The 27982-nt window shown below is 41.1% G+C and overlaps 1 protein-coding gene across 6 annotated transcripts; it reads left to right on the top strand.

Annotated features, from left to right (window-relative positions):
• Window positions 1-8: 8 nt before the first annotated feature.
• Window positions 9-27982, top strand: enpp2 (ectonucleotide pyrophosphatase/phosphodiesterase 2). 6 transcript variants are annotated; one of them, XM_008411067.3, is made up of 25 exons: window positions 9-121; window positions 414-519; window positions 5090-5245; window positions 7114-7239; window positions 8131-8191; window positions 8295-8392; window positions 8783-8862; window positions 8988-9107; window positions 9761-9816; window positions 11229-11294; window positions 11866-11938; window positions 12014-12122; window positions 13517-13642; window positions 14290-14321; window positions 14438-14565; window positions 15767-15842; window positions 16090-16177; window positions 17110-17279; window positions 18806-18851; window positions 20483-20622; window positions 21864-21999; window positions 22195-22272; window positions 23385-23517; window positions 25793-25946; window positions 26057-27982. In XM_008411067.3, exons 1-25 carry the CDS (start codon window positions 104-106, stop codon window positions 26225-26227), a joined length of 2547 nt encoding a protein of 848 aa, XP_008409289.1. In that variant the 5' UTR covers window positions 9-103; the 3' UTR covers window positions 26228-27982. The 6 variants fall into 6 exon arrangements, with proteins under 6 accessions (XP_008409289.1, XP_017161036.2, XP_081453385.1 ...); XM_017305547.2 differs by having other exon boundaries at window positions 18716-18851; XM_081597259.1 differs by adding an exon at window positions 17778-17828 and having other exon boundaries at window positions 11866-12122.

Genomic DNA, 27982 nt, shown 5'->3' with positions numbered 1-27982 from the left:
CTCCGGCCCCTCCCTCCGGTTCTGTTTAAGTGCCCTCCTCCTCCGTGGTCCTTGGCTCCTTAAGTCTCGGACCTTCAGCTCAGGACTGCTGTCAGGGGGAAGCATGTTGCTGCAGAAACTGGTACGGTAAGACATGTTGCTGCGTCGCTCTGCGCGCCTCTGCCTGGGTTTGGCATATTTCCTCTGCTTTCTCATTTCCAGCTGCAGAACCATTCTGGATGTGTGTGTGTCAGTTGCAAGCTTCTGGCATGTGGGTGGTCCATACTGCCCGGGGTGTGTGTGGAGTGTGAAGGGGTGCAGGAGCAGCCTCCTGCAGCGGGAGCAGTTGGCTTGCATTTTGTCTTGCAGTTAGAAGTTAAACAGCTGAAGTGTGAGAGTGTGTTGTAATGCCAGGATGGTTGCTGTCCCCTCAGTGTGTGTGGATGCTGTCGGTGCTGTGCAGCTCGGACCTGTGTTGGGGCTTTGTCTTCGGCCGGCCCAAGCGTTCAGGAGAGGACGGGACCGCAACCAGGACGGAGTGTGAGTACACCGTGACTTTGGCCTTGAACTCCACGCGTGTGTGTGTGTGTGTGTGTGTGTGTGTGCGTGTGTGTGTGTGTGTGTGTGCGTGTGTGTGCGTGTGTGCGTGTGTGTGTGTGTGTGTGTGTGTGTGTGTGTGTGTGTGTGCGTGCGTGCGTGTGTGTGTGTGTGTGTGTGTGTGTGTGTGTGTGTGTGTGTGTGTGTGTGTGTGTGTGTGTGTGTAGAACGGAGCCTCCTCTGGGAATGTGTCATTGAAAAGTTTCCTTCCTGCTGCCTGTTAATGAGCCGCATGTGGCTGTGGACCCCATCATTACGATGAAGGAAAGGACATCAGCATGAGTTGACCACACGGGGACAGTTTTCAATCAGAGCTGTTAATAAAACAGCCTCAGCTCTCAGAAAGCCAAAATTCAACGGATCTTACAACGGTGAAAAAGTATTCACCACTTTAAAAATGTTAATGTTTCAGAACCAGAGTCGCATTTCCAAGGGTGTGGGCTCCTGGACTGTAGCCAGGTTTTATGGCCCTTCTTGCCAGACAAATTGCTCTACTAATTCTATAATACATTAGCAAGTAGTCATATGTATTGATGCATAATAGCAATAGCTTCATGTCGTTCCCCCCAAAATGCAGATAAAGTCCTAATTTCCAATTCTTGAATATTGCTTATATTCATCAAAATCCCAAGATTTTTAAACAATTCATCTATTATGGGCCCATGACTTTTATATAAAGTACAATGCAAAGTACACATTCAAAGTGTTTGGTGCCCTGGGCAACTGCCCTTGTTTGGATTAAGATTAAAACATGGAGGTAGATGGTGGAACAGATTTACTCTCCAGATGAATGAAAACATACATTCTGATATTTTTCTATTCATGACTTTAAACTTATGCACGGTAGGGTTGTGCTGCAGAACAGTTATCCAAAGCACATCAAGTCCATCTCCGAAACAAAAATATAAGAAGGTTCTGGAGTGACCTAGTCAAAGTCCAGTCTTTAACTGAGATCCTTTGTTATAACTAACAGTCTCAACTGACAACACTGAAGAACCCAGAAGAACAGCATGGTGGGTCTGGTTGCTGAGCAGTCAGTCCAGATTTGCTCCATTAAAGATGGAAACAAAAATATCAGTAGTTCTGTCTACAGCTACAAATACCCCATGTTTTCACCGCGGTCTGAACGGCCCAATTCAAAAAATAAAAATAAAAAATCTGATTTGTGCCTCTTCCATATGTGGTACCTAATCAGATGAATCCGATTGTTTATGTTACCTGACATGAGACATGCGTCATAATTCTGCACCAGCAGAAGCCAGACGTGGTAAATCTGGATGTAAACAATGGCTGAAATTATAATTATGAAATTATGAAAGAAGTGTGACACTGAGAACACTCTTGGCTCTGACTACACATCCAAACAGACTTCTCTACAGAGGCTTCAGGTAATGCTTCACTAAAGGCCGTTGTATTAGTTGTGCTTTCTTCTTCTAATTATTATTTATTCATAAGAACGATGACTTACTAGAAAAATAATCGAATTTTAGCAAAAAATCAGGATTGCGCATCAAGACCTGGTGATCAGTATAGTTTCCTTGACTGATGATCAACACTGGTGACGCTTTCATTGCACGTATGGTGCCATCTACTTACAGCAGGGGGCGCTATTACGTCCTATAAATACCAGTGTACGACTAAAAGGTTATAAAAAATATATTCTTTAGATTAGCTAGACTGGCTGGTGAAAGCATTTAAATAAATTTCTGAAAATAAATAAATAAATAAATACGTTTTTGTATTTATGATGAGCTCTAAGATGTAAAAAATATTAGTTTGTATGTTGAAATTAGGTGGTTTTCAAGTCCCTAAAAATTAAAAATAGGCTAATACCATACCAGGACTTTGTCATTGTTGGCATAATTTTTTTCTGAAAAAAATATAATTAATTAATTAAAAATAACATCTAACAGCGTCAGTCCAAGCTGGTTTCAGCTTGGACTGAAGACGTGAGATGAAAATCTAGCACTAGCCAGGCAGAGGCTCCCTGCTGCGTCTAAACTTGGTGGCAATAGGCTAAAACTAACATGGTTTTCTATGTTGCTATAAAAACATAAGAATTTAAGTCTGTAATCCTTCGTGTGTGAGGGAAAAATGTTCATGAAACCTGAGGTGGAGGATTATTCCTACTTTGGCTTGATCATGTCAGAAGTCATAGAAATCAAGTTTGTGGTTTGAAAGCATAAACTGAGAATAGCACAGAGGCCAGGCAGGTGGTGCTGCTGGGAAATGATGTTCTACCAGCTATTCAACATGTGAAGAGCTGAAAACAGAAAACCCACATTATCTACACACTGTGCTGCTTTATGGTTAATTTGATGAATTCATGTAAGTAATGTTGCAGCTGACTGTAATCTTAAAATCTTAAAACATCACAGCTGCAACTTTCTGAAACAAACTTTCTGAAGTTTGAATGATGGATCAACAGAAAGTATGAATGTAAAAATTTTACATATTTTTGCTTTTTTAATAAATATTAATATTTATTTTTCTGAAATATTCTGTTTAAGGAAGTTAAGTCAAGTTTTTATAGCACATTTCAGTAACAAGGCAGTTCGAAGTGCTGTACAAAAAACTGTAACCAATTATGAAACAAGCAATAAACATTACATTTTGTCAAACGCCTTCATCACAATCATCAAGCAAGTATACACCAAATATATCAGACCATACAAGTGTTATTGAATGAATAGCAGCTCTAACAGGTGGGTATTTAACCTTGATTTAAAAAGTAACTTAGTGTTTCAGAACTAAGTTACTGAGTTGAAACAGAAGCATAAAAACTGAATGCTGCTTCTGGTTCTGGAGATGCAGAGGAAGGTTGATCAACATTAACTCATTAATGTAAAGCCGTTCTGTGGTTTATAATCTTCTCTATTCTCTCAGTGGAAGGACTTTAGAACTAGGGTTGTGTGCTCTGTCTTCCTGGTTTTAGTGAAAACGTGAACAGAAAGCGATACATTTTCACTTGAGACACACAAACATCAGTTACCACGACAACCCTGGCTGTTTTCATTAGATGGGTCCTGAAAACGCAAGCAACATGCGGTCAGACGGGACCTGCAGCTTCGCACACATTTCTCCTACACAGTTGGCTGACTTCAGGATGAGGAGTGTGTGCCAGTGCAAACGAAGCGAGGGAGTGGAGCACGGCGGGGAGTTTACAGCAGATCTCTGTGAGCCGGGGGAAGCTGTGATTGGTCGACTCATGTTCCCTCACAGAGACAGAGTGTATTATGCTGATCGGCCTACAGTCAGCATAAGGAGAGCATTGGAGTTCATTCTCCACCCCTTATTCCTCCAACTCTGTCCACTTCAAACCAAGACAGACTTTAATCAAACATTGGCACTATGATTTTATTCCCATGATTCCCCAACCAAACACATCATCCAGTGCCCAGTTCTGCTCTAAATTCTGTTTCTTTTATCAATCTTCACCTCAGCATGTGTTTGTACATCTAGCATAATCATTGTCACAACTATCAGGAAATAATAAAATACACGACCTAGCAAACACAATGGTGTGAAAAAGTATTTACCTGCTTACAGATTTCATGTTTAAGATCATCAAGACAAGATAATCTGAGCAAATTTCAAATATAGCTTTCAAATAATGATTTAATTAATTATAGCAATCCAAAGCAATCTGGCCCTCTGGTAAAGTGGAACTGCACAATTGTTAAATCCTTAATAATTATTCAGTATTCAGTATTAATAAGCACATGCAGGTCAGTTCTAAAAGTAACGCACCAGGCCTCAATGTAAAGACATTAAGGAATAGATGAGAAGCTAAGTTGTAGCTTTAGCGTAGCATCTTACCTCAATGAGCTTCTTCGCAGCAGTTTGCTTCTACAGTATTGTTCTCTTCAACCTTTTGAGGAAAGAGATTCATTTAGCACAATTTGGAATAAGGCTATGAGATAACAAAACATGGAAAATCTGTAAAAGCGTTGCTTGAGTTTTCAGAACAACGTCAGCTGACAGAGCATCCAAACTTCAGAACTAGAACTAGAAAACTCCTGAAAACTGGAGCTTTCTCCACAGACCTGACCTTAAAACTCATCATTAGTTCTTTATGTATAAACTGTGCAGCAGTGTGGCTTCTGTCATTATAACAGCAGCCAATAACAGCACTGTACACCTCTGCAGCAGAACTTCTTGACATAAGTATTTGACCACTTGGAGAGGTCAAGGGGTCACACTGAGAACTGAACACCCCCGATCTGATCAGTAAGTATGGATAAAAGATGGGCCAGTGTCATCAGAGCAAATGATGCCAACCAATCCCTGATGCAGGAGAACACTGTAAAATTTACAGCTTTTATTCCATCTTACAATATGCTCCTGTGTGAAACAGGAGCATAAAAAAATGACACTTCACAAATGTGACAGGACTTGATGTTCCACCAGATGCACTTCATTTCATCTCGTTCATATCCGTGGAAGACGTGGATGACGAAGACAACATGAGGTTTAGATATTCTTCCTGAAGCTCTGTTTCTCTTGTCGGCAGTTCGCTCCGGGTCACACTACGTACCGACCTCCGGCTCCTGCAGGAACAGATGTTATGAGCTGGTGGAGGCCGAGCCCCCAAACTGTCGCTGTGACAACCTGTGTAAGACTTATAACAGCTGCTGCTCTGACTTCAACCAGCTCTGCCTCCGGACAGGTACGGCAACACAAACATGCCTTCATTCTAACCTGTGACACCTCAAGACCATATCACTCCTGCATTGTTCCTCTCATCTCTCTGCTGGGTCTCACAGAGCTGTCACAGTCTGTCCTCATCACCTGGTATTTAAAGTTTCTAGTTATTGGAGTACTGGGGTACTGCCAGGGAAACACGGAAAGAGGGGTTGTTTTCCAACAGAAAGTTATCCTGGATGCTGGAGTACTTTGTAAAAAAAGTAGAGTTAACAGAAGTATTAGCTACATAAAGCATCTTTTCCATTGTGAAGTCTCACCAGTTACTGTCTGGTTTAATTAAAGCCACATTGGGTGTGTTTCCATTGGTAATGTGTTCCTCACCATGTGGGGGTGAACCTGGACAGGAACGTGGGAGGGGGATGTGGAAATTTGTACCATGAGTGTACAGGAGCTATAGTTGATGCTCCGATGATGTCGTTTGTGTGTGTGTTGCGATGAGTGGCGAGTTTCTCAGAAATCTCTCGGTATATTTGGGTCTTGCGGGTTGCCCAGTCCAGCTGACACTGAATGAGGTCTAAAAAGGTTTGAACCTTGAAGTTTGACAATGGAATGATCTATTTGCAGTTTCCTGTCTCACCAACAGCTACAGTTCTTATTGCAGATTGAAAACGTTAGTTGAGACGTTATCAGTGATGTAAATCCACCGGTCAATCCATAAATGTGGTCTGCTGCCAATCTAATTACTTGTGAGCAATACCCAGCCAGGTCTGGCTTCTATCATATGAGATGGTTGCAAAAAATTGGCGACGATTCTGAAAACACAGCTGAGATCATCCAGCCGCAGTTTATGTCTGCTTATCCCTGCCAGGTCAGATAATCTGGTTCCTGCCTCCAGGTCATGAGGTGAGAGGTGAGGCTCACCTTGGAAAGGTTGCCAGGGAAACACGGGGACACCGAAAAAACATTCATACTGACAAAAGGGCAATTAAAGAGTATAGTTCATTAGCAGTCATGTCTTTATACTGTGGGAGGAACCAGGGCACCCACACAAATCCCACATATGATCAGAGAAAATATGCAAACTGTACAGAAAGTACTGATTCTTGCACCACGCAGCCTCCACTCAGCAGAGCTGATCATTAAAATCCATTTCAGTTTTCATGTCTGCCTGTTTTAAAGCATGTAGCTGCTTTCCGTCTTGACCTTCCAATACCGCACCATTTTATTTGCGTGCATAAAAACTGGAGGCCCTTTCATTCATCAGTCATCCGTTTGAAGCAAGATTTACAGCATTTCTGATCGAAATGTTTCAGTTATTGAAAGACTATGATTTTTCTGAAGCAGTGCATAAAATCATAGCAACAAATAACAGAGTTTGAAAGAGGAACATTTGTTCAGCAGAGATGTAATCTCTAAATAGTTTTTAACATGAAAGAATTATTCATTATAGAAATAACAGAAAACTATCAAGCTGATGGTTCAGCTGCATGAGCTGGAAGAGCGAGCTGCGCTTAATGATGCTGAAACAGGTTTGCTGTTTTTTCTCTCTCTCTCTCTGCTGTGTCAACATTTCCCCCAAGCTACTTCCAGCACTGGTGGTCTGATTTTATGCTCCCTCCTTCAGCCTGGTGGTCTTTGGCTCACTACTGATTGGCCACTTTAATCCTGCATGTGCCTTAAATCCATGATGTAATTTTCCCTGACAGTGTCACATCCCAAGTAAAAGCTCTGTTCAAAAGGAAAACTCTTTAAGCCCAGCCACACTGCCCCCACCCAATGCCACCGTGGTGTCGTGCTTTTCATGATAATCTCTAAGATTAGTTAGAACTCCATAAAGGTTGTTGAGTCAGCAGTTTTCCCTTCTTGCTTCCTGTTCCTCGTTGCGTACAGAAGGAGGTTATGAATGCAGCAGGGATCGATGCGGCGAGACCCGGAGCGAACAGCACGCCTGCCACTGCTCTGATGACTGCCTCGCCAGGGGAGACTGCTGCACCAACTACAGGAAGCTGTGCAGAGGTTTGGGGCGTCCGCCTTACCTAAAAAACAACAAAAAAATGTTTTTAGATGATGATTAAATGCTGTCAGAGAAAACTACACCAGCCTTTCTGAAAAAGTAATTACTCCCTAAGCCACTCTCGGCAGCAGCTGTTGTCAAGTCTGTGATCGGGATGCGCGATATATCGGCATCAACATCGGTATCGGCTGATGTTAGATATTTTTTAAAGGGGCAATATTATGTGTTTTCCAATCACACAGTGCTATTTTATAGCACAATCAATAGATATGTTAACTTCAGATGTTATAAATGTGCTATTTATATCAGATATGACTTCTTGTGGTTCTCTGGAATCCCAAAACCTCAGAAAAGGCTTCATCGCCCATTCCAGACTGATCGATGTCAGAGAATTTGTTTCTTTTCTGTTTTTGACTTTTTTCAATCAGGGCATGATTTGTTGTTGTTAGAGATCTTATAGCCTACTTCATGTTGTTAGACATGGTCTGTTGAAGGGAATACTTGGTTCTACTGGACGGGTCAGACCTGGGTGGGATTTGTAAATCCTCAGCTTTACAAAAATGTAATCAATTATAGTTAATTCTTCATTTAACAACTTGATTGGACCCTTTTCTCCTTAAAGAAAGTTGAAAGCTTGTTAAATATTGGTGTCATTCACTGAAATCATGAAAAAAAACAAATCAATTGAAGTGGCTTTGAATTTGATTTTGAACTTACTCATGATATGTCTGTCTAACAAGAAATATTTATTTGGGGAAAAAAGCTTAAAAAGTGTTTAATGGGGCAAATACCTGTTCCCTGCAGTAGTTGCTTAACTTATTAAAGTTGAGGAATGTTTCGGCTGTCTGGAATGTGCTGCTGCCGCGTTTCACCTCCCTTTCGGATCCCTTCAGGAGACACTTCCTGGCTGCAGGATGAATGTGAGGAAATCAGGAGCCCAGAGTGTCCTGCTGGGTATGTTTAATCTTTGAAACCTGTGCAGTGTAGAAGAGAGGGTTGAGATTACAATAGCCTGACGAAGTTTTACCCTTCAAATTCCGTTTTGTTCCGTGTGCAGGTTTGCGCGCCCACCTCTCATCATACTGTCTGTGGATGGGTTCAGAGCGTCTTACATGAAGAGGGGCAGCTCCATCATACCCAACATTGAAAAACTCCGTGAGTTAGCATATTTTTTAGTAGGGACGATATTGTCGGCACAACCAAATCTCTCTTAGCTGAATCAACTGGTTTTTATTATGAATGTGCAGTGCAGGAAGTTTCCCTTGCTTGATGCTGGAAAATTTACTGAGAGACTAGATAACCTGCTTTTTACAAAAAATAAATCTGTCCGTTCCCTGCATTTTATTTATTTATTTTTTTTTCTTGTATTTTAATTGATTGGTGGGCAACCAATTCCTACTAATAATTATTCTATAATGCATAAAAGCAGTTGCCTTTAAACAGAATTTTGTGTTTTGTACATTGTGTTAAATCCATGGCTGACTGTTTACTAACAGTCAGCCATGACTGTTAATATCAGAAAATGTTAAAATTGTTATTCTTTAGGAACATGTGGAACCCACGCTCCTTACATGAGGCCTGTTTATCCTTCCAAAACCTTCCCTAACCTCTATTCCATAGCAACAGTGAGTACGGTTTCAGTTTATCCTTACAAATATTAATATCTGCACAGCATAATACTTAGTTGGTTTTTAAATAAGTAAATAAAACAGCTGGTATGACTGATATATGACCAACCGTTTCATTTAAGGGTCTCTATCCGGAGTCTCATGGCATCGTTGGAAACTCCATGTATGACCCAACATTTAATGCAACATTCAACCTGAGGAGCAGAGAAAAGCTGAGCCACCGCTGGTGGGGAGGACAACCAGTAAGTCCCTGCAGAGGCCCAGCATTTGTCTTTAGGGTCAACTGAGTCTAAACACATTTAGACTCAGTTGATCCTTCACATTTGTAAAGATGTGTAAAGATAACAGATGGTTAGTGGTTGTTATAGCAACACTTTACTGCTGCTCTGTAGCAGTGGTCATCCTGTGCGCTGGATATATGGTTCCCCGTCAGCAACCAAAACATATAGACCTCTGCTCCGTGTCACATCATATTTACTCCCCAGGGAAACAGAAAGTTGTGAATTAGTAATTAGAAGTTGCTGATGAGATTAAACAAGCAAACAAAATAAATGTTTTTGTTACTTTGTTATATGGGATTTTTTGTTTTCTCCACTCAACAAATGTCCTCAACTTAAAACTTGGATGTTTCTCAGTTTTTCAGTTTGATATTGTAATTCTGTTTCTAAAAATGAATTAATTTTCAGCTTTTTGCACATATTTATCAGGGGAGCCAATAAATGTGTCTGTAACAACTTGAAAAAATGCTCTTACATAAAAAATAATGGACACAAATTTGGGAGAAATATAGATCTGAAAAAATGAATTGTTCTAATAAAACAGTTATTAGCTTCCTCTTAACACTTTTATATCAGTTGAAACATCTTAATAATTAACCGAGAGTTTCTTTGTTCAGATCTGGATCACTGCCCTCAGACAGGGACTGAAAGCTGCCACCTTCTTCTGGCCCGTGTAAGTTCACACATAAACACGTCACCACGGAGTTTTACATGGAGATATTCACAGGCTTTCGATGATTCTGTTCCATAGCTAGCCCTTAGTGGCTAATGAAACACATCCACAGTTTTATCACTTAGCAAATCTGTTATTTGTCTAAATGAGAAAAGCTTCACCACATTCTGTCAATCAGGTTTTACTTGATGATTTTCACCAGAGTTGCACAATATATTGCTGATATTTGGTTATCGCAATATTAGTTTGTGCAATATTCAGGTTGCCAAGCACTGTTAGGAGTGCAATAATTGTTGGCTAATATATTCACTTGCATGTTGAACTTGCATTTTACACATGAATGTGATCTTAGCTTGTTGGACAGAGACTAATGGCTGCAGATGTTCACATTGAACACTAATGATATTACCCACAATGCTAAAGGTCAAAGAGTGATGCCTGCACAGACGAGGAAGAAAATAAGCACATATCACAATTGTTATCATCATTGCACTATTTTCTAAAATTATGCAGCCCTAATTTCTACATCCTTCAACAGATTTTACATTAAAATGATGAAATGACTGACTGTAGATTTCTCACCACATAATTACTAATATATCACAGTGTTCCAACAGTGCAGTGATCCAAAACACTCATAAAAAAGCAGAAACTTCTGGAATGGCCCTGACTGCAAACATAAAATGTTTTTGGACTGTGATTAAAAACCCGGTCACTAACAGAAAGCCAATCAGCTAATAAGAACTCCAACAATTCTACCAGGAATAATGTTCAAATATCCAAAAACCCAAGCAGATATTTATCTTCTCAAATATACTGCCAGACTAATGCCTTGTTGATGGCTACAAAAAGCAAAACGTTGAGGACTGATGGTTGACAGCTGGAGACTGTATGAGAGCCAGGAACTTGGCCGGGGCCCAAGAAACTTCACACAGGCAACTTTGGCCTGAAAGCCAGAACAACCCAAGTTAGGATCGTTCAAACCTTAATGTGTTTGAGCAGTATGTGTTTTCCAGGCACGCACATAGTGGCGTTTTATAGCACAATCAAGTAACTATGTTACCTTCATTTGTTCTAAAATGCTAATGATATTAAAAATGATGATGATTTTGAAGACATTAATAAATACATTTCTTCTGACATATTCTTTTGTTTTACTGGCATTTAACACTGGAAAATACTTTTCAGTTTTGAGAAAATCAGCTGAGTGAATTCATCCCTTCTCTTGGACAAACATCAAAGCGTGAGCTTTTATTGAGATCAGGATTTTTTTCCTGCAAAGTTGAAACTGACGTAAAATGTAATAATTAAAAAATGTTTTGTTTTCCCTAAATGTTGCCCCCTCATAGCTTTAGAATTAATGTCAGAATGTGGAGGCTTTAACAGCAGAATGTGTTTCTGTCCGTTTGTAGGGCCATTCCTTTGGAGAGGAGGATCCTGACTTTGCTGCAGTGGCTCCATCTCCCTGAAGGAGAGAGGTGATCACATTCACACATATGTTTCTCTGGTCATACTTTCCTCTCACTGAAACAATCCTAGTTCACATTTTTGTCCTGTCTTTGCTTTTTAGTCTCTCTCAGGAGTTACTGATCATCAGTCAACCTAGGCCTATGTAAAAAAGTAATCACTCTCTAAACCTGACAGTGTTACTCCAGTTTGTTCATGTTCAAAGTTCCCCACTTACACATTCCAAGTTCAAAACATCATTCTGAACTAGTTCTTACATAAGTAATTTATCGTTTCTTTAGATTTGGCAGTAATCAGGCCTGAGCTACAGGTTGGTGAAATTAAGCAAAAAGAATAAATCATATTTGTAGTTACTTCATGATTTAATAATTTGGTCAATAACTTCTTAACATAGAGCCAGGTTGGTTTGGAGAACAAACCTGATGAATGAAATAATAATTTGCAAACAGTTCTTAAGCATGTCTGACACAACATAGCCCATCTTCTGCTCAGGATTAGATCCACTTCTAAGCCAATAGTATTAACTTTATATAGGACACCACAAGTTCAGTTAACACACATTTCACCTGTATTCTGTTTCAGGCCCTATGTTTATGCCATGCACTCTGAGCAACCAGACACTTATGGACACAAAGTGGGCCCAATGAGTGCAGACGTGAGTACGTTTGTTCCAGGAGATTCTGATCCTGAGTGGGTTTGGTCGCTCACAGCTTCCTTTATCCTCTTCCAGCTTAACAATCCTCTGAGGGCGATTGATAGGATTGTGGGCCAGCTGATGGATGGACTCAAACAGATGAAACTACACCGATGTGTCAACATCATCCTGGTGGGAGACCACGGTACAGACACAGGCTCTGAGTCCAAACCGTCATCTCAAATTCTGATTGTTCATCTTTTTATTTATGACTTTAGCTGAAGAGCTTCTAATTTGATCAGCTTAAAAACATCTATTTGAGGCCCTGCTTGGCATCTATAGACAAGCAAGGACTCAAATGTTGTTTCAGGTGTTTTTTTCTATAACTAGCAGCCCAGTAGACACGGTATGGTTGGGTTACCACATTGAAACCGGAGCCTTTGTGTTCCCCTCCTCGCCTGCGGTGGTCCCCAGAGAGCCACGCTCGTCCTGTCTGTCTCCTGAACTCAGCAGCTCATGATGTTTTCAGCTTCGTGTGGCACTACTCTACTGTACGGTTCAGCTCCACAGCCTCCATTTTCCTGATTAGCTTGAAATTATTACAGAAAATTAATGTTTCTGTCACAGCTTTTAACTCGTTATGCGGATGGCTATGCAAGCCTTTGTTTTGGTTGTGCTTACCCACAAAGCTCTGTGGTTTATTCTGCGACCTGCAGTTGGTTTACTTGAATAGGACCAAGACCTGTATCTTTATGTGGACCAGAGTTAAAGTGTACATTAAGATCAACTCAACTGATCTGGACTTTTTGAACAAACGGTCCAGAATTTGATTGAACAGGGATGGTCTAAATGCATCTGATTGGGAGATAATTTCTCCAGAAATAATTTTTAATTTCTGGAGAAGTAAAAAATCATTTCTCCAGAGAAGAAGAAATGAACTGCCATGGATTGGGCTTGTGTCTCCAAGAAAGCAGCAGGCTTCCTCCTACTTCTGCCCATGAATATAAAGAATGGGAACAAAATGTTTTCCAAGGAAAAACTTAGTCACGATCGGTGGATTTTCCAGCATGATGGAGCTCAGTGTCACATGGCTAAAGTTATAACAGAGTGGCTCAAAGGTTGAAAATTTGGATCTGTGGTGTGGAAACTCCATAAATCCATAAATCAGTGGAAACTCAGTAAATCTTGTGTAGAAGAAACACAAGACAACAAACTGGAGCCAAGTCCAAGAACTCAGAAGACCAGAACGGATCGCCATCAGTCAGGAGTTTGGTGCAGATGATGATATTCAACACTTCAGAGACAATTCCAGAAGACAGGAAGGACTAACATCAACACTGGAAACAATGTCTTTGAAACTTATATTTGTGTCAGTTTCCACAGTGATGCTGCTGGTTGATTACAAACAATGATTGGTAGAATAAAGTGGGTCAGCCAATAGGAGAATCATTCTGTCAGTGAATGTACTGAGTAGGATGAACTCCAGCCTACAGACTTTTCAGAAATGGAAAGCAAGAATCCAATTAGATGATTTCCATCATTGAAAAGTTTGTTTCCTTCAGAGTTTCACATCAACCTTCTCCTCCTGCCATGTTTCAGGTATGGAAGAGGCTCACTGTGATCGCACAGAGTTCCTCAGTAACTACTTGACCACTGTTGATGACGTCATCCTCATCCCTGGGTCTCTTGGCAGAATACGCTCCAGATATCCCAGCAACCCCAAATGTGAGTGAAAATTCTGTTCTCTCTGCTTTAAAGAAATAAAACGCACCACACATGAACTGCTGTAAATAACTGATAAATTAGGGATCTTTTCCTATCTTGTTTTATCTGAAATTCTGATGATGATGCTTAGAGAAACTGTGATGAAGAAAAGCGACTATCTAAATTCTTCCTACAATGTACTTCAGATGCATTGTTACAAGGAGCCGAGGAACAAACAGGCTCATGACTGAGCAAAGACTAAAGGAAACAGTTCTGTCCTGATCTCTGACTGTACATTCAGCCTTCAGCAGAAACATTGTTCCATTTTTCACCAGATTTGTCTCGTTCCATTTATCTCAGCGGGTTTGGGTCAACCTACCCCCATCAGGCCGTCACTAAGCCTAAATCATAAAAGCACAAGAAATAACTTCTCAGACTGCATTTAAAGGAAAAGTGCCAGTATTTTTCCACATAATACATCACAGAAAAAAACAAACAAACAAGTGTCCCTTATGGTCTTTTAGAACATACGATGGACTTGTCAACCAGCCAAGCGTATTTAGAATGAAAGGATGTAAAGATGAAGCCAACATTTCAAACTTACTCTTCTCATCTCCATTTCTCGGAAACTCCAACAATTTGTGTGATCACATGTTTTCTTTTTTCAGATGACCCCAAGGCTGTTGTTGCAAATCTAACAGTGAGTAAAATGTTTGTTCAGAATATGAAGGTCTGAAATGAGGAAGTGGAAATGCATGTAGTTTGATTTCTTCTTTGATATGTGGTGATGCATCATTTAAATGATTTCTTCAACAGTGTAAGAAGGCAGAGCAACACTTTAAGCCCTACCTGAAGCAGCACCTGCCTAAGAGACTGCACTACGCCAACAATCGGCGTATTGAAGACATCCACCTGCTGGTGGAGAGGAAGTGGCATGTGGCCAGGTACGATGGCCGAACTACTGCAGCAGCTGCACTTGATATTCAGTCTTAACTTTATTATTAGTAAAGACTTAATTTACATGCACAAAAACAATGATCCTGAAGATTGTTTTACATGATGTACTGCAAGGTGTAAACTTTTTGTCACCTAAGTTAAATTCATCAAATCAAAAGTTATCGTGGTTCCGAAACAATGGGTTTAGTTTTTTAACAAAACACCAGCTCACCTTAAATTCTTTAAGTAGTTGCTTAGTGCTAGATTACCTTAATCTAGTGTAAGATAAACTAAACTAGATTAAACTAAATTAAGATATGCAAAGCTAAAGTGAACTGAATTAAGTTCACTAAACTATGCTAATCTAAACTAAGCTACGCTAAACTTAGCTATGCTAAACTAAGCTAAGCTAAACTAAGCCAAACTAAGCCAGCCTAATCAAAGCTAAACTAAACTAGATTACCTAATTAAACTAAGACAAGCTAAACTGAACTGAATTAAGTTAACTAAACTACACTAACCTTAAGTAAACTAAAATAAATTGAACTTATGTAAAGTGAACTGAGTCTCGTGATGTTGACCTGTAGGAGGTTTCCACACAGCAGACGGTGTAAAGTCAGCACCACAGCTACCTTTACTGGTCTTGGTTGTTGACATTCTGTCTGTTGGTTTCCCCCACTGAAGTGCACAGCAGCTAGATGAAAGAAATCTTTATGGTTTCTGTGCAGCTCCCTTCCACAGACGGGCTAATCGTTGGCACCAGGGCTGTGAGCAGAGTGTTAGACCATTTACACACCCCACCACACACACACACACACACACACACACACCCGCAACCCCCCCCCCCCCCCACACACACTTACGCATGCACACATACACACAGCCATTACTAACTATATAACTCCAAATGTTCTCACATCATAAAATGCTTTCAGTTACTCTGTTACATTTTTTACATGCCTGTGGCTTTACTAATTTGAAATGCAAACCTATGCTTAAGCTGATATGCATTAGGGTGTTTAACTGGAAGTTACTAATAAATGAAGTATTTCTCTCTTTAGAGTAAGTCGTTTTCTGTTAAAGTTGAAAGACTTTGTGTCTTTGTTCTGAGTGAGTTGAATGATCTGAGTTATGCTTCCAGATTGTGTGGGGAATTTACAGCCACTGTAACAATACCTTGATACTGATCTCATCCAAACCTGACTTCAGGAAAGTCCCAGAGGGGAGGAGACACTGTGGATTCTTAGGCGACCATGGATATGACAATAAGATCAACAGTATGCAGGTATTTCACATCTTACATCCACTATATAAGCAGCAGACAGACGCTATGCCAGAACAATGTTAGCAAGTCAACATTGTTAGCAAATTTATTACAAATTATTCTAAAGTTTCAATTAAGTAGTAAACATTTTCTACAGCGACAATTATATAAATAAAACCTACCAGTGCACAAAGTATTAAAAAAGCAGGGCATATTTTCTTTCTTTATTCTTTTCGATCATATGACCAGTCTCACCCTTCTATTTCAGACTATTTTCTTGGGCTATGGACCTACATTTAAATTCAAGACCAAAGTTCCAGCCTTTGAAAACATTGAGCTGTATAATGTCATGTGTGGTAAGGCCCGTTTTTGAATTTGTTTGAGTTTAAAACTGAGCACATGTATTTGATTTGAAACTATTGCTTCAACTGGAAGCCTTAATTCAGACAAACAGTCACAGAGCTTCCATCCATCATGAATGATTTATTGAGGAGTAGACACACATAAATAGGTATTACAGGGAATATATTAGTGCTATAGTAACAGGCAGTCCCCAGATCGTCTGACAGTGAGTGGAAGATCCTGTGTAAACACAATGGACAACATGCCAGGATATATAGTGCAATCATGTGACATATAAAGGTCATAGTCCTCAGAATTATGTCCAGATGAAATCATTATGTGTAGCTTGGTGTTCAACCATCTCTGTGTTTAGCTCATTTAGTTTTAGTTATTTTTGTGATGTAGTTTTGTAAATATTTTTTTTAAATTAGCTTCTTAAATAGGTTTTTCTGATTTTATACATAGTTTTTATTTGTTTGTGTTTTTTATTTTTATGAATAAAACTTTGTGGATGTTTATGCCTTGTGTTGTTAGTGTTATGGGACTACGGCTTGAACAAGCATTTTGCTAAATCCGACATATTTATGACAACATTGTACGTTCATTAATTTCATTAATAGGCACCTTACGCCTAACATCAACCGACCGACCGACTGACCGACCGACCGACCGACCGACCGACCGACCGACCGACCGACCGACCGACCGACCGACCGACCGACCGACCGACCTACCTACCTACCTACCTACCAACCAACCAACCAACCAACCAACCAACCAACCAACCAACCAACCAACCAACCAACCAACCCAACCCAATCAATCAATCAATCAATCAATCAATCAATCAATCAATCAATCAATCAATCAATCAATCAATCAATCAATCAATCAATCAATCAATCAATCAATCAATCAATCTCACTCTGATTTATCCCAACCTCAGATCTCCTGGGTCTAAAACCGGCTCCAAACAATGGAACTCATGGCAGCCTGAACCACCTGCTGAGAAGTCCGACTTTTAGACCCACCATGCCAGAGGAGGTGTCCAGGCCGATGGCTTCCAACCTCGTTCCTATGGCAACAGACGACTTGGGCTGCAACTGCGATGAAAAGGTCAGCCCTGGTAGACTGCTGAGAGGAATGCCTGGTTTTAGCTTTACTGAGTTCCACAGGTACAGTGGAGGACCAGCGCAAGCAGACTGAAAAACTTCTGATATGAAGCATCAACAGCATGACAGGTTTAAAGGCTGTTTGATGATGCAAATGCAATGGAAAAGTCTTCACACCTTGTTAGGATGCCTGCGTTTTGGCCTGTAAAAAAGGAGAACCTGGCAAATAACTTCCAATCTTTTTATACAACTTCAACTGAAGAACAAACCAGTTTGTTTGGAAGCAAAAGTAGAGGAAAGCTCTCATGACCTATTTTAATAAGTGTGCACACACTTAAAATAAGAATTTGTTTCAGAACATTTTGATTGACTTTTAGCATTTAGTCATGTCGAGAATTTACAGTAAGTCTGATAAAAATTACAGTCAAAAGTACAGACAAATTGTACTTAATTACAGTAAAGTGGGTAATTGTAACCAGTTACTTTCCACCCCTGCTTTTAGGTGTCTGCTGAAAGGCTGAAGGTGAAGAGAGATTTTCTTTTTTCATTAACGGTGAGCCCAAACATCCATCCAGATCCACAAAAGAATGGCTTCAGCATAAGGTTTGGAATGACTGAGTCAGAGTAAGGAACTACAGCTAACAGAAACGCTTTGGGGTCACCTGGCATGACCTCACAGTCAGAGACTTAGAAAACTTCAGTTTTTGCTTTAACAGAAGTACAGCCAGGAGGAAGGTGCAGCCAGGGCCGTTTCTAGCTTTGTGGGGGCCCTAAGCGAGATGCTGTAGGGGGGCCAATAGTTTATCAATAGAATCTGAATAAACAGGTCTATAGTCAGTCAGCTATTCCCATGGCAGCACAGAGTGTTCATGCACATGTGACATATTCATTTTGTATAAAACTTAAATGAAGTAACACAAAAGCTGAGTTTATGACAAACAAATTCTGGCTGACAAAGTAACAACTATCCAAGGCCAGCTGGGATATTCCTGCTAACAAATAAAGTGACAATAAGATGACAATTTTTTCAATTTAAATGTCCCTAAATATGATTTATTTTTATATGATTTACTATTTACTGACTTGTAAAATGATCCTCTGCGTGAGCCTGTGTCCTCCACAGTCACCTGTACCTGCCTGACATGTTCAGAACATTCTGCACTGGGTTGCTCTACATCTTCCTGTGAAAATGAAATAACCTTGTTGCCTTCTTGCCTTCTGCAGCAGAGCTGGAGTCAGTTCACCTTCAGTTCACACTGTTTAGTTGCAAACAAATGCACAGGCTATCATTTCATATTCTCTTTTGCATATGAAATGTGTTTTCCAGCCCACTGTTTGTTCTGTGGTGAATGAGACTTAGTTCTGCACTGTTTGACTGTGTTTCTTATTCCCATGTAGATCTCTGGCAAGAGATTGTTTCAATCTCCGATCTTTTTGCAGTTGCGTGTAAAAAGTAGGGGCCAGAGAGGTTTGAAAGTGACCCTTGTACGAGGCTATAACCTGGAGTCACTCTGGCTCTGTCTCTTACAGAACAAAGTGGAGGAGCTAAACCGGCGATTGAGGCAAGCTATTGATGGTCAGTTTGTCATGAGATTTACAGATACAGTACGTCAAAACAGTGAATGCACTCCATGAACTTTTTTACATTTCGTCACACTAAAAAACAGGCTGTAGCTTTGATGCCTTTTAATGGGAGTTTATAGTAGTGAAGTGAAAGGAGAATGATTCACAGTTCCAGGGTTTTCTTTAACAAATAAAAATCTAAAAGGGAGGCCTGCCTCTGAATTTAGACAATACTTTGTGAATCTCCCTTGGCTGCAGGTCGGTTATTTTCTGGCTCTACTAGCTTTCTCTATAGGCTGAGGTTTTGCCTGTTCTTTGGTTGGATGGAGAGCATCTGTGCAAACATGTTAAAGTCTTTTCATAGATTCTCAGTTGAATTTAAAAATGCTTATTTTAAAAGTTCAAACACCAAATATTCCTTAATGCGCATTAATACATGCAGTGGAAGCCATCTTGGGACTGTGTTTTTGCTGCTTAGAGTTACAGCCAATGGTGAATTTAAAAGGTATTCTTATACATAAAGATATTTTCAATATTTTTGTGTATTTCTATACAGTATTGTCTTACAACTGTACAGTCCCAAAATAACTGTCAGCGACATCTAAGATTTAAAAAAAAAAAAAAAAACATTTTGAGAATCATGTATCATTTTCCTTCCACTTCATAATAATTCATTTATTTCTGTTGGTGTATCAAATATATGGAAGTCAAGCTGCCATGAGAAAAAAAAAGCTCGAAAGTTGAAAAATATATTTACAATAACAAAAGCAGCAATTATGAGAAAAGTCATCCTGTTTCTGTAGTATTTCATAATCATGACTTTGAGGGCATGTTCACACCTGATAATCCGGTAGACTCGGTTCCATTGGCGAGCACAGATGCAACATTTGTTCCATTTTTAACTGCTGTGGTTCTCTTTCACACTGCACTGAGTGAAACAAACCAAACCTGTTGAATAGCTGAGTGCATCTTCTTTCTTCACAAAATGCAAACACAATGGAGTAGCATCATGAGCCTTTTCTCCTGCTAGACTTGCATATTTGTTTTGGTTATATTTACCCAGAATACCCCACACCATAGTCCACTTCCTGCCTTTGTAGTATTCTTTGGTCCACTTAGCATTCACATATGTATTCTAATCACACCAGAGTTCCCATCAACTGAACCGATTGTTGGAGAACCAGAGTTTGTTCTTTAGTTTGATTATGCATTCTTACCTCCCCAAACGAACCGGACTTTCTAAACAACTGAACCAGACTTCGACTAAAGTGGACTGAACAGAGCTTGTGTGAATGCACCCAGAATCTCATAATCATGATTTTAAAACTTGAAATTATGACTTCCTGCATAACTTTTTTTTTCTTCCATGGTGAAAAGGGACTTCCATACAAATTAAATTCCAGTAATGCCCATTAACATTTATGGTCGTGATGTAACAAAGTTCAGGATGGATTTTTTTATGTATAAACTCTCACTTATATCTGACATGTGAAATGAAGCGTTGCTCATAGTGCCAGATGTTTGCCTCAGTCAGACTGCTATCAGCAGGGTTCAGCCTCCATGCTGCAGTCTGACCCGTATAAATGGGCCTTTTTACATTTATGCCTCTCTGTGCCGTGTCCCTCTGTGTGCTCCGTCCCTCAGACAGCAGGAACCTGCCGTATGGCCGACCTGCTGTCCTCTTCCGTGCCAAATATACCATCCTACATCACAGCGACTACATCAGCAGCTACAGTGAAACCCTGTTCATGCCCCTCTGGACATCCTACACCGTCAGCAGACAGGTACCACCCAGTCTGACCCCTCCTTTTGGACTGTCAGAGACACACTCGGTATTTTGTACCGTATTTTCCGCGCTATAAGGCGCACCTAAAAACCTTAAATTTCCTCAAAAGCCGACAGTGCGCCTTATAATCCGGTGTGCCTTATATATGGACCAATATTGAACCACAACAGGTCTAGCAACCATGATAAGCAGCCGCCGACTTAATTTTCGCCCATAGAAGAAGAAGCGCGCGGTGCATGCTGAGATAGTTGTCAGAACGCTGGTTTGTAATCTATTAATAAAGTTTGACTGACCTATCTACCTACCGACCGTCTAGAATCAGGTCGTCTGCAGGTCATTTAGCACCACGTTCTCCACCAACATGCTGTGTGCGAACGGAGAAGGGTGACCATCGTCCGGCCACGCCCCGAACCCAGTCACGGAAGGCTCTCCTTGCCGACTGGAGTCGGACTGTTTTGTTGACATTTACTTTAGTGCAGCTCCATCTAGTGGATGCATAACGTAACTCCAACCTCTACTATAGCATCTATTCTATGCGCCTTATAATGCAGTGCACCTTATATATGAAAAAAGGGTAACACTTTATTTGAAGGGGGGTGAATAACACTGTCATGACACTTTCATAAACATGACATAACATCTGTCATGAACATCAATAAGCCTTCATTAATATTTATGACTGTTGTCATAAAGCGTCATTTGGTAAATTATGACACGTTTAATACAAAATTGACATTATTCAAAATGTCTTTGTTTTGACAACTTGACATTAACCAAAAAATTATTACTGTTTAAACTTTACCTTTAATAACATAAATTACCTAATTTTTAAAGTGTAGTCAGTAATACTTTTATAACAAATTTATATCTGTAATGATTTCTTGGTTAATGTCAAGTTGTCATACCAAAGACATTTTGAATAATGTCAGCTTTGTATTAAAAGTGTCATAATTTACCAAATGACGCTTATTCATGTTCATGACAGATGTTATGTCATGTTTATGAAAGTGTCATGTCAGTCTTATTCACCCCCCTTCAAATAAAGTGTTACCGAAAAAAGTTTTAAAATAGGCCATTCATTGAAGGTGCGCCTTATAATCCGGTGCGCCTTATAGTGCGGAAAATACGGTACTATACTCAAAAGTCTTGCTGTGGAGCACACAAGAGGTCCAAGCAAACTTCTTGCTTCTTGGACCTCCTAGTGGTAAGAGTGGGGTAACATTTTCTTTGTCCGTCCAGGTAGAGTTGTCTCCTCTGCCTGAGTCTCTGTCCAACTGTGTGAGACCGGATGCCAGAGTCCCACCGGCCTTCAGCCAGTCGTGTTCCAACTACAGAGCAGAGAGACATGTCACATATGCCTTCCTGTACCCGCCGCGTAAGTGAACCCCCACCACAGGCTTCTGAGAACACACTCAACCTCAGTAGACACCACCACGTACCGCTAAAGTAATCATAACCCCTGAGAGACATTTTCATAATTAGTCACATTATTAGGATTTAAAGACACAACTGTGATTCCGACAGAAAATCATCAGTGGGATCAGTTGGAATATCTTGTGTGTGTTCACAGAGCTTTCCTCAAACCTGGAGAAAAAATATGATGCTGTCCTCATCACCAACACCGTGCCCATGTATCCTGCATTTAAGAGTAAGTTCTCACTTCATCTCCTCCTTGGGCTGCCACCTTATCATGGTGGAGGGGTTTGAGTGTCCCATTGATCCTAGGAGTTATGCTGTCTGGGGCTTTATGCCCCTGTTAGAGTCATCCAAGGCAGACAGGTCTTAGGTGAGGAACCAGACAAAGCGCAGCCCAAAGACCCCTTATGATGGAGACGAACTTTGGATCTGGCGATCCCTCGCCTGGGACACGGGTCACCGGGGCCCCACTCTGGAGCCAGGCCTGGAGGTGGGGCACGATGGCGAGCGCCTGGTGGCCAGGCTTTTACCCACGGAGCCCTGCCCTCAGCCCAAAGAGGAGACGTGGGTCCCCCTTCCAATGGGCTCACCACCTGTCGGAGGGGCCAAAGGGGTTGGGTGCATTGTGTTATGGCCGGCAGCCGAAGGAGGGGACCCGGGCGGTCTGATCTTCAGCTGCAGAAGCTGGCTCTTGGGATGTGGAACGTCACCTCTCTCCTTGAGAGGGGTTGGACGTACTTCCACTCTGGAGTTGCCCACGGTGAGAGGCGCCGGGTAGGAGTGGGCATACTTGTTGCCCCCCGTCTCGGTGCCTGTACGTTGGGGTTTACCCCGGTGAATGAGAGGATAGCCTCTCTCCGCCTACGGGTGGAGGGACGGGTTCTGACTGCTTCCCTTGTGAGGTGTTTTGGGCTCATCCCACCGGGAGGAGGCCTCGGGGAAGACACAGGACACGCTGGAGGGACTATGTCTCTCGGCTGGCCTGGGAACGCCTTGGGGTTCCCCTGGAGAAGCTGGAAGAAGTGGCTGGGGAGAGGGAAGTCTGGGCCTCCCTTCTGAAGCTGCTGCCCCCCCGACCTGACCCCAGATAAGCGGCAGAAAATGGATGGATGGATGGATGGATGGATGGATGGATGGATGGATGGATGGATGGATGGATGGATGGATGGATGGATGGATGGATGGATGGATAAATGGATGGATGGGTTCTCACTTCATGAAATCCTGATGTATATTCCTCATTTTAGGCTCAGAAGTTTTACTAATGTTTTTAATAATCGTTTCCTCTTTTCACTCCCCTTCTGCCATGTCCTTCTCTCTGCCCACACTCCCACTCCCACTCAGGAATCTGGACTTACTTTCAGAGAGCGCTGGTGAAGAAATACGCCACTGAGAGGAATGGAGTGAACCTTCTTGTTGGACCCATCTTTGACTACAATTATGATGGAGTCAGAGACACAGCTGAGACGATCAGAGAGTAGGAGAATTCATTCATTCATTCTTTCATTCATTCATTCATTCATTCATGTGAATTGTCTGAAAAGTTCAGATCTGTGCAAAAGTCTTCAGTCATCTTTTATTTCCATAAACTTTTCTTCTACTGAGTTTCTTTAATGCTTTACGGTTGCGAGGTTTTAAACTAGGTTAATATAAAGCAGTACATCAATCTTATACTCAAACTACTATATAGTTGAAATAGATCTAAATAAATCTGTAACAATTTTTTTATTTTTCATTATTAGGATTTATATATTTATGAAGCTGATGTAATGATCTATGAGCTACAGATTATGAGAAAATTATGAGAATCTAATAATCAAATGAAAGTTTAACATTAGTCAGTGAAATTATATTTACTAACCTCCACTAATTATAAATATAGGTAACAAAAGAAACAAATTTAAGGGCTTACAAAGAATCAGGACACTCTTGTAAATTAGATTTTTTAAAATCACAATTAGGTTTTCCAGGTTAAGTGAAGGTTAAATAAATAGACAAAAAAAATAAACAACTTGACTTCTGCTATTAAAAAATATAGGGAACATTTCTGAAATAATACATAAACATTCAGAATTTATTCCAACAATGGACACATCTCTAATGGTTATTTGGGGCTTCCTGGATTCTTAGAAACCCCAAGGTTAAAACATACATCTTAACTTTAATCCTAATCTAGCTCCACTGGAAAGTAGGATCCTGGGATGCACACATGTCCACCATTAACTAATTACTGACATATCCAAATGTTTGCAAGGTAAACAACCAATGCCAGTTTTTGTGGCCTGGCCTAGAGAACCGGTCCTCTGGGTCGACTCACAGATGGCAAGACTCTGTCATCCTTAGCGGAGGTGTGAGGTCATGCGGCCCTTTTGGGTCTAACTAGACTCAATGAACTGCAGGCCCTGGCCCGGTTGGTTCCAAACCGGGGTTGGGTGTCTTTGCATTCACCTTGAGGACCCCAAGCCAGAGTAGATTCCATTGGGGCCGGCCAGATGGGGATGGTTTGCAGTCAACCGTTGGTGGGTTGGTATAGAGACAGGTTAGCTCCCATACCTCTCAGTCAGAGACTGTGGCTGACCAAAGGGGGAATTCGCTGGACTGAACAGGCAGGTTCTCAGCAATAGAACAGTAAAGTGGACAAAGTCTTTTCAGTAATTTACTCCAATTGATAAGTGAGTGGTGCTGAGAAAACTATTCTGCAAACCATCATCCGTCTGTCTTGGTTGACTGGAGGAAGCTTCACTAACCAGCACTCAGTGGTATTCCTCTCAGACACTAAGAAATCAACTTTTCGTTTTTTCTTGTGTAGATAGGCTTTTAGGTCTCACCTTTACCTGCAGTTGTACACATTCCTCATAACAATACTTTGCCACAGTCAGAAAGAAGGAAGAGACTGAATCTAAGTTTAGCCAAAAGGAAGAGAAACCAAGAAAAACCTTCAGAAAGCCTGAGTACTGTTGATCCAGAGTTCTTTATTAGATTATTAAAAGTGTGGCTCCTTGGAAGCAAAGTGTACATGAACCATTAGCTGCAGTATGTAACTTTTATAAAAAAATATTTTTTCTACATATTTGTTTTAAAGTATGAAACAGACAATCTTTGAAAAAATTGAGCTCCTTTGCCTTCTCCCAGCTCTCCCAGTGCAGTGAAACAACCAGTCAGAGGAAGGAGGCGGGTCTTAGCACTGTCTGTAGCCCTCCGTATGGCAGCACTCATCCCCCACTCTCACTTCCCCACCACATTCCTCTCTGTTATGCTGCAGCTAACATAGCAGGTTATGGGTGCTCGGGTTAGTTAGCATAGCCATTGATGATGACAGATAAACAGTTTTTCTGTAACGGTAAGCTGTTTCTCTAGCATCAGCACATTTAGCAGTGTCTACATGAGAATGATTGACAGCACTAAGACCTTCCTCCTGTCTCTGACTGGTTGTTTTTGGTTGAGATTTCTTCAGACGGTAGTAGTAGCTCAGGGAGGACTGGAGGAGGTCCATTTTTTCATAGTTGAAATGTTTCGCACAGTACTCTAAATATAGTTTTTCCTTGTAGAATCAAAAAAAAAACTTTTGTATATTTCTTAATGTCAGTTTAGATGGTATCTGCTGATTTCCAAATTGTAGATTTGGAAAACCATTGAAAAAAGACAATTTTTTGGACTTTGTTCTTCACAAACTGTTCGCAATAATTGAAGAAAGAATTGCTGAGTCAGAGTCAGCAGACTCTTTCCCCACTGAAAGGTGAAATCTGTTCCAGCCATGTGAGCGGAGCCGTCCCCGTCCCGTCTCATTACTTCATGGTCCTGACCAGCTGCCTGGACTTCACACAGCCTGCAGACTCATGCAATGGTCCACTGAGCAGCGCCGCTTTCATCCTGCCACACCGACCCAACAACAATGAGACCTGCAACGTAAGAACCAATCACATCGCATGTACCTTTCACGTTCTGGTCCTACCTGTCCACACAGCTGGTTCTGAGAGCAGCGGACATGACTTTTTTTGTGTGACCCCAACCCACAGAGCTCTGAGGATGAGTCCCGCTGGGTGGAGGACCTGATGAAGATGCACACTGCCCGGGTCAGAGACGTGGAGCTGCTCACAGGCCTGGACCTGTACCGGAGAACCAGCCGGAGCTACGCCGAGATCCTCTCCTTAAAAACATACATGCACACGTATGAGAGCGAGATTTGACCAATGCTGACCTTTTCTGCAGCTGTGGTGGAGGAATGTGGCACACTCTTCCATCTCCGTCTGTCTACGTACAGCTAGAACACCACTGAACTGTTCCAAAACTGTGCAAAAGTCTTCAATCATCCCTCGTCTCACCTTCCTTTTGAGGACCCAGAAGATCATGTAGCCTTTCAGTTCCATGAAGGACTTTCTAGAGTTTCAGAGATAAAATTTTACATTCTCTTGGCACCTTAGTACTAACACCCTGCTCTAAATATCTGTTTGTTTGCATTTTTCTTTTAAGCTACAAATCGCACTCAAAGCATCCCAGATTGAAAGGTATAATAATCATATTTTTGCACTTATGTGATTCCTGAGCAGACGTTATGTTACACCTCAACCTTCCAAAGATGGTTTAATGGCTGTTGCCTCTGCACTTTGTTGCCCCTACGTCCCATAAGCTAAAGCTGGAGTCCAAGAAATCTTCTCTGCAGCAGCTCCTGGTTTGGATTGTTTCAGATCATCAAACAAATGTTAATATCAAACAAAAATATTCAGAGAAAATAGAAAAAAAAAGCTGTTAAAAAAGATCTTTCTGAACTAAAGATCAGATCAGTATTATGTATTTAAGAGCATACATAATACATAAACATGTTACATTAGCATGTAAACTTCTTCTTTTACATTCTCAACACCTAAAGAACTGTCCAGTACTTTGTAAACCTGTGGCTCTTTATGTTATTCCATCCATCCATTTTCTTTACACCCTCGTCCCTTAGTGGGGTCGGGAGGGTTGCTGGTGCTTATCTCCAGCTAACGTTCCGGGTGAGAGGCGGGGTCACCATGGACAGGTTGCCAGTCTGTCCAACACAGAGACACACAGGACAAACAACCATGCACACACACCCTCACACCTAGGGACAATTTGGAGAGGCCAATTAACCTGACAGTCATGTTTTTGGACTGTGGGAGGAAACCGGAGTACCCGGAGAAAACCCACGCATACACAGGGAGAACATGCAAACTCCATGCAGAAAGACCCGGGCCGGGAATCGAACCCAGAACCTTCTTGCTGCAAGGCAACAGCTCTACCAACTGCGCCACTGTGCATCTGACACTAATACTTCAGACTCTAATATACAGTCACACATATGTTGGTTTCTTTCAGAAATGTTTTTGCACAGTACATCAATATTCTAATTATCTTAATGAAAATCATGTGGAATTTGTGTTAATCATCCATCGTCAATACCTGCTCAGTTCCTGCAGGGGGCGCCTATCTCAAGGAGTCTGAGTTCTCTCCCTGCAGGTCACCAAGTAGACACACACTCAAACCTTAGCACAATAAAGTTCCCTTAGAAGCTGTGAGATGAGTTGCAGCTGCAGACAGTTCTACCACTTCATCAGGCTTAGAAAATAATCAACAGGCCAATATGGAATCACTCTGGCTGGAGATTACTGAATAAACCTGATCTGTATGCCACCCCTCGTAAGGAAGCCTTTGCTTTTTAATGCAATATAATGGTAATGATGTATCTGTGTTTGTGAGGTTGTGTGTGTGTGTGTGTGTGTGTGTGTGTGTGTGTGTGTGTGCGTGTTTGTGTGTGTGTGTATGCGTGTGTGTGTGTGTGCGTGTGTGTGTGTGTGTGTGTGTGTGCGTGTGTGTGTGATAAATATAACATAGTCTGTAAATGTGACTTGCATGTGTGTGTGTGTTCTGACTTTGGTTTGTGCACAATTAAATTGTAGATTAAAATAAAAGTTTTATCAAAAACA

Source organism: Poecilia reticulata, chromosome 16, assembly GCF_904066995.2.
Source record: "Poecilia reticulata chromosome 16, P_reticulata-male-v2, whole genome shotgun sequence".
NCBI classification, from domain to species: Eukaryota; Metazoa; Chordata; class Actinopteri; order Cyprinodontiformes; family Poeciliidae; genus Poecilia; species Poecilia reticulata.
The sequence above is the reverse complement of the archived record's forward strand: the minus strand, read 5'-3'. Positions and strand labels throughout refer to the sequence as shown.

What these genes read in the sequence shown, in the direction of transcription:
- enpp2 (XM_081597257.1), top strand. An exon ending in CTGTTGTTGCAAATCTAACA is followed by an intron (nt 14,322 to 14,437) that starts GTGAGTAAAATG and finishes TTTCTTCAACAG; the next exon opens with TGTAAGAAGGCAGAGCAACA. An exon ending in ACAACAATGAGACCTGCAAC is followed by an intron (nt 25,947 to 26,056) that starts GTAAGAACCAAT and finishes CCCAACCCACAG; the next exon opens with AGCTCTGAGGATGAGTCCCG.